This window comes from Dipodomys ordii, unplaced genomic scaffold, assembly GCF_000151885.1.
Source record: "Dipodomys ordii isolate 6190 unplaced genomic scaffold, Dord_2.0 Scaffold48, whole genome shotgun sequence".
Classification (NCBI taxonomy): domain Eukaryota; kingdom Metazoa; phylum Chordata; class Mammalia; order Rodentia; family Heteromyidae; genus Dipodomys; species Dipodomys ordii.
In genome coordinates this window covers 8,247,908-8,257,474 of record NW_012267264.1, presented here as the reverse complement: position 1 = coordinate 8,257,474, position 9,567 = coordinate 8,247,908, and the positions used below count along the sequence as shown (strand labels likewise).

The window sequence follows — 9,567 nt, the reverse complement described above, 5'->3', positions numbered from 1 at the left end:
CCTTAGTAATAAAAATAGCAACATAGAATAATTCCACCTTATTTGCCATGCATCTATTCCAAAGATTCCAGTGTATTCCTAAAGTTAGATGTTACTAAACTCTATACGTACTATGTTTTATTCCTCTTTGAGATTCATCTTAAATTTTATTTTTATTGTAACAATGCTGTACAGAGAGGTTACATGAGTATTGAGTACATTTCCTACCCAACATTGTTACCCCCCTCCTTTGTTTTTCTCCTACCATCCCTTCCTTCCCCAATTCCCCCCCCCCCCCCCCCCCCGAAGTTTTAAAATTCTGTATCATTACTGCAATATGGGTCATCCTGTATCTGTGTTCAACATTTTGTTATTCTTCCCATCCCCAAATTAGATAAATGTATATACTAGATGCAGGGCACCAAAATCAAATACAGTGAAAACAAGGGATATACCATAGGAGGAAGAACATACAAAAGAGAAAAAATCACATTGTACATTAAAAACAACAAAGAAAAACCTGTGGGATTCATTTCACTTAGCATCATCTTTTTTTTAAATAAGTTTTTGTGAAAATACTGTACAGAGGGATTACAGTTACATGAACAAGATTATCCTAATCTGATAAGATTATCCTAGATATATACTAATCACTGCAAATAAGGGAAATCACAGGACCTGTATTTCTTTGAGTCTGGCTTACTTCACTTAATTAAAAAAATTATTAAATAGTTGTTCAAAGGCATTTCAATACAACATGTCAGTTTAGGTTTATAATGCATCTTGATCAGTGTCATTCTTCCATTATTTTCCCCTTCTCCCATCTATTTCAACCTGTGTGTCCCCTTCTAGTTTCTTAGTATGTATGTATATTGAGTTTTATGACCATATTCACCTCCATTCATCACACCTATGTTAAATGCTACCTTATTAGTCAGAAAAACTAAAAAAACTCAATCATGTGAAGCAAGATATGTATAGTCTTGCTTGAAAGTTGAACTAAATGAGAGGGTAGCAAACTCAGGAATTATTTGAGAACAGAAAAGTTTGTATAAAAGGGGAAATTGAGTTAAGGTTGCAGGGTGATATTTGTTCCATTTTGTTTTTCTTTGTGTGTGAAATGAGAGGTATTCTAACATGTATTTATGCAGATAAAAATTATTCAGCAGAATAGGTGCCAAAGAGAAGGGAGGAAGGCTGGTGGGGAAGGTGAAAATGGAACAATGCAACTTGTTAGGGTGGCTTTGAGAGACCAAGAGTGGGATAGGGGAGAGTGATGGAAGGGTTGAGGTTGGCTGTGATGCATTATATTCATGTAGGGAAAGATCACAGTGAAACCTTTCTTGTACAGTGAACAGTTAAAAAATCAAGTCATAGAGAGGGAAACAAGATAAACAAGAGAGAAGTAGAACATTGTGCTGAAGCAATATTTTGGGGCTGGCTATAAATAATAGGGAATACACAGTGTATAAGTCCATATGTACATACATGTATGTACATACATGTGCACATACGGACATATATATGAAAATAGGGTTTCCCACACATGTACATATATTATATATATATATATATATACATGTGTATATGTGTATATATGCATGTACATATCAGTATGTGTGTAAATGTTTCTGAGGTCTAGAATTTCTCACTTATTTTTAATGAATCAGCAAGTTCATTAGTCTTAGAGAGGGGAAATGAAAATAGGAAATGGAAATGGGTCAAGGAAATACTTAAATTGCCAAATTCCGTTGATGTAATTACAGAAATTGTGGCTATATCTTTTCCTGTTGTTTGATCAGCATTTCAGGGAAGATAAAATATTTTGGATATTACTAACACTGTGGAGTAGACAAAAGATGGGAGCATGCTTACTATGACAGATGGACAGAGGTGATTTAAAAAAAATTGGGATTTAAGGAAGAGATAGAATTAATGGATCATCAAACATTGGGTTTGATTTTTTAAGGCCTTTTGGAATTTTGTGATTAGATAGAGGTGGAATTTGAGCGTTAGTGTTCAACAGGTATGTTTGAAATTGATATTATCCAGGGATTGTAGTTTTGGTTAAGGACCAAGGGTAGCTTGTGACCAAAGAAGTGAGAGGCTGGGAGCAGGTGGGCAACAAGATCAATGGGAGATCCATCTCTACCTGGAAGAAGATAAATCTGTTTTATTCAAGACTTGCATTTTACCTTTGAAGCAGAACCTGCTGTTTGTAGGGTAGCAGATTTCTCTTCAATGGCTTCTGAAATAATAGGCTGATGATGCAGTAAGGCCAACCGGATCCAGGTCTCTGAGCTCGTTGGGCCGGTCATAACCACAACAATGGAGGTTCTGGGAGTTACTAGGCAACAAGCCGAGCGGCCCTGGCTGGGGCCTCCAAAGCTTGGTGTCTTCCAGCTTCTCCACTTTTGGTGGGGGCTGGAGGAGGCTGTGAGCCAGGTGAAGCGGGGCAGAAGCCCCAGGGAAATCCTGCTGGACCATAATGAAGAAGCTTCTCAGCCTATGGAGAATGAAGGATGAATCCCTGAGCCGCTCCTCAGACCTGTCCTTATCCTTGGGCAGCACCTACTCAGATCTGTCCACTGATGAGAGTTACAACTTCCAACATAAGCATTCAAAGAAACTTCACAAGGCTGCTTCAGTCGGGGACTTGGAGAAGTTGAAGGAATACCTCAAGTACAAGAAACATGATGTGGACAAGCGGGACAAAGGACATAGGTGAGCAAACCTAAGACACCAGTCGGGGAAAGGAATTGTAGAGCTGGGACCACTGGCACACTAAACGGAAGCAAGACGTGCCTGGGCTGTTTAACACTAGTGCCACTCTGAGTATCTTCACAAGAGACATTGTCACTTAGCAGAGGGTCCGATTGCCGACCTTTATCTTAGGTTTTTGTGAATGCCTCTGTGTGTGTGTTTGAAGGTGTTTTTGTCCTCCCCAATTCCACCCCAAACACCAACTGCTTTAATCTCCATTGGGCAATCAGCCCTTTCACCATTTTACTGTTCTGCTTCTTGATACAGATTGTCTCCAGACACCTAACATTTACTATTTTACTAGTGGAAAAATAGAAAGAGAATAGAAACAACCACTTAAGGCAGAAATCATTAAGATTTGGAAACACCAAAACTGTTAACATCTGTCTAAAAAAAGGAAGGGAACTTGTTAACTTATCTAATGTGACAAATTTACTGGGGAGAAGATGGTTTCCCCTCTTCTGTGTTGTCCATTTCTTAATATAAGTTGCTTACTCAACAAATGCACACTCTAAATACGTTTAACAACTATAGGGAGAAATTCTGAGTTTATTTTGATATTTCATTACGACATCCAAAGTCCATATACCATTTTGGTGTTCGAAGAAAAAGTCAACTATCTTAAATTTATGATAGCTTTAATTTTTTTGAATTGAGATAAGTTAAATATTTGATCTTTTAGGCATTTGCATAGTCTTTTAAATTCATCCAAAAGCAATGTTACTTATATAATATTTTTGTACATATAAATAAGCATATGAAGCAAATATCAGTTTGGCTTGTTTTGGAGTGTCAGCAACTTCTCCAGTGTGACTATCTCTAAGCTTATATTCTGTTACATTGATATAGAACACCTTTGCATCTGGCCTGTGCTAATGGATATGAAAGTATCGTATCTCTCTTAATTGAGAAACAATGCAAAATAAATGTCCTGGATGGTGAAAAAAGATCCCCATTGATTAAGGTATGTTTTCTTTTTTCTTTTCAATTGGAGTATGTTTGAGCTCTTCTAGTTAACTTTCATTGACTTTCATGCTTTAGAACATAGTATTAAAGTTAATGTAACATATCATTAATTATGAAATGTAACTCATCTATTCTTGTTGCATTGACAGGCAATACAGTATCAAAAGGAAAAGTGTGTTACTATTCTCCTAGACCATGGTGCAGACCCAAATCTGGTAGATTTTCATTACAATACTGCTCTTCATTATGCTGTTTGTGGACAAAGTGTTTCAATAGTCAGAAAACTGCTTGAACACAAAGCTAATCTTGAAGCTAAAAATAAGGTAGTTTTATATTAAAAGCATTTTCAAAGCAACTAAAGATGATAATTCTTTTTTTTTTTTTTTGGGTCCTTCGTGGGGCCTGAACTCTGGACTTGGGCGCTGTCCCTCAGCTCTTCAGCTCAAGGTTAGCACTCTACCACTTGAGCCACACCGTCACCTCCGGTTTTTTTCTTTTTGCTTATGTGGTGCTGAGGAATCGAACCCAGGGCCTCATGCATGCAAGGCAAGCGCTCTACCACTGAGCCACTTTCCCAGCCCAAGATGATAATTCTTGAAGACAGTTCATATAACAGAAATGCATGTTTTGCTGAGAAAGAATTTTCCAAATTGAGATTGAGAACAGATTATCAAAAACTGATTTAAAAATTTCTTTCATTTACAGCCTCTCTCCTTTTTCATTGCACATTGTAATCCTGACCTCTAAAATAATGTAATTAACTGAGAATTGCTCAAAGCACTATATTGAATGAGAAACAATTGAAGTCCTATTATGTTGATAAAAATTGTCTAAACTGAGTGATATTGACTTACACCTGTAACCCTAGAAACTCAGGAAGCAAATCTGAGGATCTTTGGTTCAAATCCAGCATTAGCAGACAAATCAGAGATGTGTGTGTGTGTGTGTGTGTGTGTGTGTGTGTGTGTGTGTGCACAACAAGCGCCTCGGCACTTAGCTTTTAACCTCAAGGCTTTGGTCCACAGCTTACTTGAGCCACAGCCTACTTGAGCCACAGCTCCACTTCTGGCATTTTAGCAGTAATTTGGAGATGAGTTTCATGGACTCTCCTGCCTTGCATGACACTGAACCAGGTGATTCTCAAGTCTTAGGCTATTGATTAGCTAGAATTAGAGGCTTGTGCCATCAGCACTTTGCCTGAGTGACTATTATCTCCAATTAAACAACAATAAACCTGAACTAAAGGTTTATGTCAAGTGATAGAGTACCTATCTTTAGTTAAAAAGCGAAACAAAAGTAAGAGGTCCCTGAGTTCAAGCTGCAGCTCTAGCACACATAAGAAGTCTTAGGTATTGACCTTTTCTATTTAAATAGTTATGAGTAACTAATATGACTGAATTTGGAAGTTACTGAAAGGAATTCTAATTCTCTTTTGAGATATTATGGATAGTTGAGGACTTTTAAATAAAAGTATCTTATTTTTATTTACGTATTGTTTAAGGTACAAGGTAGCTTCTGACATGTGTCTGTCTTGAAGTTTTAAAGAGAATTTAATAGAAAGCCATTTATAACATTGTGAAAGGCTGGGATGTAGCTCAGTGGCAAGGTGCTTCCCTAGCATGTGCAGTGTCCTGGGTTCAATCCTCAGTACCAAAAAAGCAAAAAAAAGTAACTGTGAAATTGTGACTTGGTAGTGTACAATGCTCATTCACTTAACTCCAAGTTACTCTTGCCTACAATTTGAATTAAGGCTAAAATAGAAATTTTGAGGTGTAGCTGGCCCATCACTAATGTGTTTTCTTGGTTTTTGAAGTTTTGTTTTATATCAAAACTTTAAAAGGCAGGTAACTTTCAAACAATGTTTTAAATAATCATTTTGAAATAATATTTACAGGATGGATATACTCCACTTCTACTTGCCGTTGTTAAAAATAATGCAAAAATGGTAAAATTTCTTTTGAAGAAAGGGGCAGATGTGAATGCTTCTGATAATAATCAAAGGTATAATTAGTAAAACTAAATAAGATGACATATAAGTACAGTTACACACATATATATGCATCTCTCTCCATCTGTCTTTCATCCAGCTGTCATCTATCATCTCTATATCTCTATATCTATTTGACAGATATCTATATCTATGTCTCTCTCTGAACAATATAATATGATAATTTCAGTAAATAATCTAAACTCTCAGAATTTATTTTTCTATCAGCAAAACCAAACATTTGGACAATATTGTTCAATGTAGTTTTTATTATTGTTAATATTAACACTCGAATTATATAAGTAAAATCAAATACTCTAGTTAATTGGTGTAGGGGACCTAGAGTTCCAGATATTGCTTGAAACAATAGCCACCTGAGAGTAGAAACTTAAACCATTGAGCTATCTGCTTCCCAGTTACTCTCTTTAGTCTCTGTTACATGATTTGTGATTGGTGTATGTTTTCTCTCTCTCTCTCTTTTTTTTTTTTTTTGAACTCTGTGCCTGAGCACTGTCCCTCAGCTCTTCATCTCAAGGGTAGTGCTCTGCCACTTGGGCTACAGCGTCAATTCTGGTTTTCTGATGGTTTATTGGAGATGAGTTTCACAGACTTTCCTGCCCGGGCTGGCTTTGAACCGTAATCCTCAGATCTCAGCCTCCTGAGTAGCAAGATTACAGGCTTGAGCCACTGGTGCCCGGCTGGTAGATGTTTTTATTAGTAGATGTTTTTATTAGTATACATTAGCTACACAAGCGGAGATGTGACATATCCATGCATAATTACAATGTATTTTAATCCACTCCTCTTCCATATCATTCTTCCTTACTCCGTTTGCATATAAGTTTTAACAAATTGGACTCACTGTTTTTATTTTCATGCATTGACTCTTTCTAATTGCAATCCTACAGTTCAATGGTATATTGAGAAGACTAAATTTGTTTATTTCTTGCTGCAGAACAGCCCTTATGATTGCTCTCAGTTTTGAACCAACAAATTTAGTAAGTCTTCTTCTTCAGCAAGGTGTGGATCTATCTTGCCAAGATATTTATGGTTTCACGGCTGCAGAATATGCTTCTTGTAATGGTTTTACTGTGTAAGTGCTACTATCTGTCTTTTACCAACCATGTGAGATTTGATATTAAGGAACTAAGAGTGATCCCTAATGTACAAAGTGTACTCAGCAACAGGGAGTAACATCTAAATCCTGGACTCAGAGATCCAGAAATTCTCTTTTCCTCTATTTTGTTGTTCAATGTATATAGGAGCTGTGAACAGCTTTACTCCCAGTGGCATGGGAATTGAAAGTGTGCTATCTTTTGAGATGGAAAAAGATGTCTAATCCACACAAGTCCTTTTGTTACTTTTAGACCTTAATGATGTAAAGATTTTATCCATGTTTTGAATATTTATTGCTAACATTCCATTACCTAAATTTAGAATTTCTTAATTACTATCCTCAAAAGCACAAGATCTTTTCATATATAAACATATATTTCTGATTCTGTGTATGTGTGTGAGAGAGAGAGAGAAGAAGAAAGAAAGAAAGAAAGAGAAAGAAAGGAAGAAAGGAAAAAAAGAAAGAGAAATAAGAGCTTGATATAGAGAAATAAGAGTTGAAATAAGAGCTTCATGGTCTTGCCTTGCTTTTATGGCTGGTCCTCTAACATTTGAACCCCTCTTCTAGTTCCTATGTTTCTGATTTTTTTTTGTCAGTCATGAGGCCTGAATTCTGGGCCTGAGCGCTGTCCCTCAGGTCTTCCACTCAAGCTAGCACTCTCCCACTTGAGCCACAGTGCCATTTATGCCTTTTTCTGCTATGTGGTACTGAGGAATCGAACCTAGGACCTCATGCATGTAAGGCAAGCACTCTACTACTGAGCCATCTTGCTTCTGATTTTTATTTATTTATTGGTCAGTTGTGGGGCTTGATCTCAGGGCCTGGGCTCTGTTCCTAAACTATTTTGCTCACGGCTAGTGCTCTACCATTGTGAGCAACAGTGCCATGTCCAGTTTTCTGGTGGTTAATTGGGGATAAGCGTCCCATGGACTTTCCTCCTTGGCTGCTTTGAACCACAATCCTCAGATGTCAGCCTCCTGATTAGGATTACAGGCGTGAGCCACCAGTGCCGGGCTTTGTTTCTGAATTTTAATAGCCAACGATAAAACATATTGAAATTAAAGTAGTGTCCTTAATAGAGCAGGCTTGGGAGAACCTTGAGGAGGGAGTGTGTCATAGTGGGAAGTTTTGAAATATTTAAGATACATTAGGAATTGAATTGAACTATATTCTCATGAATTCTGAAATTCATACACATTTTCTTTTCCTGAGTTAGATATTATGAGTTAATTGACAATTTTGGAAAATTGGATAAAGTTGATCAAACATCCTACTTTGAAAATACAATGCTGGGAAACATTTGAGTAGAGTGGACAGAAGGTAAGAAGGATAATTACTGGAAAAATAGTTTCATTTTTTCTTAGGAAAATAAATAGTTTTATTAAGTAATATTTAAATTTAAAAGAGCACTGTGGTTAGAGAAGATGGCATTAGTCAGTTTTTCAGTATCATGCTAAAATTCTGAGCAGAATAAAGTGAAGAAGGCAGCATTTATTGTGGGTCCTTGTTCTGAAGGTTTCAGTCCATGTGGCTCTTCACCACAGACACTGTGTCTGGGGTGAGGCAGGAGGATGGTTAGGGACAAAGATATAGCCTTTAAAAATATACCCAAGTGACTTCCTTCCTTCCTTCCTGGTCTCATTTCTTAATACTCCAGTCATCTTGGAGTTCCTCAGTGGATTGATCCATTGATGAGTTTAGTATCTCTATCATCTATCGCAGCCTTTAACACCTATGCCATTTGGGGGAGAAATTTCATATCCAAAACATAACAGAGACCATTCAAATGTCAAAAGTCTTCAAATCCTTCCAGTTTCTCCCAATTCTTTCAAATCTTTAGTGTTGAACAGTACTCGGCCATATTGATTCCAGGTACCTCAGTTTATTGTCGAATTTCTTCCAGTTCCTCTTAGTGTACAATGCAAAATTTTCCTTCCTAGGCTTCTTTTATTTTCTACAAAAGAAAAAACAAACAAACACACATTAATAAGAAGTAAAGAAGTTCTGTGGTTTATACTTTATAACTTTATGTGACAAAAGTAGAAACTACAGAATATCTCCTGAGAGTAAACATTTAAAACTATTCCTGTTTTGTCTTTGTAATGTTTCCAGTTTCTAGGGGACTGTTGGTCTTTATATGTTTTAAAGCTAATAGAAATATTAGGTCAAGAAAGTTATCAAGGAAATTACAAAAGATAACTATTTTTTCAAATATCTGTAAGATATAAAAGTAGCAATACTAAATTATATGTATTGAAGCTGTGACAGAAAATTTAGGAAATCTTCATAGAAGTGAAAGACATTGTAAGTGTCATTTGTTTTCAAGATATGTAACTTTATTTGTGCACTTCCTTGAATTACAAAAGTACAACTTGAAAGAGCAGTTAAATTATACAGCCTTTTCATTAACTACATTTATTTATTTATTTATTTGTGGTGGGTCTTGAACTCCAGGCCTGGGTGCTGTCCTTGAGCTTTTTTGCTCAAAGCTTGCATTCTACCACTTTGAGCCACAATGCCACTTCCAGCTTTTGAGTAGTTAATTGGAGATTTAAAAAAAAAAAAAGCTTCACAAGGACTTTTCTGCCTGGGCTGGCTCCAACCGCTACCCACAGATCTCAGCTCCTGATTAGCTAGCATTATAGGCTTGAGTCACTGGCGCCTGAATACAACACACAACACACAACACACACACACACACACACATAACACACACACACACACAACACACACACACCACACACACACACAACAC

The 9,567-nt window shown here is 36.8% G+C and overlaps 1 protein-coding gene across 1 annotated transcript; it reads left to right on the top strand.

Annotated features, from left to right (window-relative positions):
* The first annotated feature begins 2,467 nt into the window (after positions 1 to 2,467).
* On the top strand, positions 2,468 to 8,116 carry Ankrd7 (ankyrin repeat domain 7). The gene is made up of 6 exons (XM_013019915.1): positions 2,468 to 2,703; positions 3,592 to 3,706; positions 3,858 to 4,031; positions 5,603 to 5,709; positions 6,651 to 6,788; positions 8,029 to 8,116. Exons 1-6 carry the CDS (start codon positions 2,468 to 2,470, stop codon positions 8,114 to 8,116), a joined length of 858 nt encoding a protein of 285 aa, XP_012875369.1.
* Positions 8,117 to 9,567: the final 1,451 nt, after the last annotated feature.

What these genes read in the sequence shown, in the direction of transcription:
- Ankrd7 (XM_013019915.1), top strand. Translation starts at nt 2,468, where the DNA reads ATGAAGAAGCTTCTCAGCCTATGGAGAATGAAGGATGAATCCCTGAGC. An exon ending in AAGCGGGACAAAGGACATAG is followed by an intron (nt 2,704 to 3,591) that starts GTGAGCAAACCT and finishes ACATTGATATAG; the next exon opens with AACACCTTTGCATCTGGCCT. An exon ending in GCTTCTGATAATAATCAAAG is followed by an intron (nt 5,710 to 6,650) that starts GTATAATTAGTA and finishes TTCTTGCTGCAG; the next exon opens with AACAGCCCTTATGATTGCTC.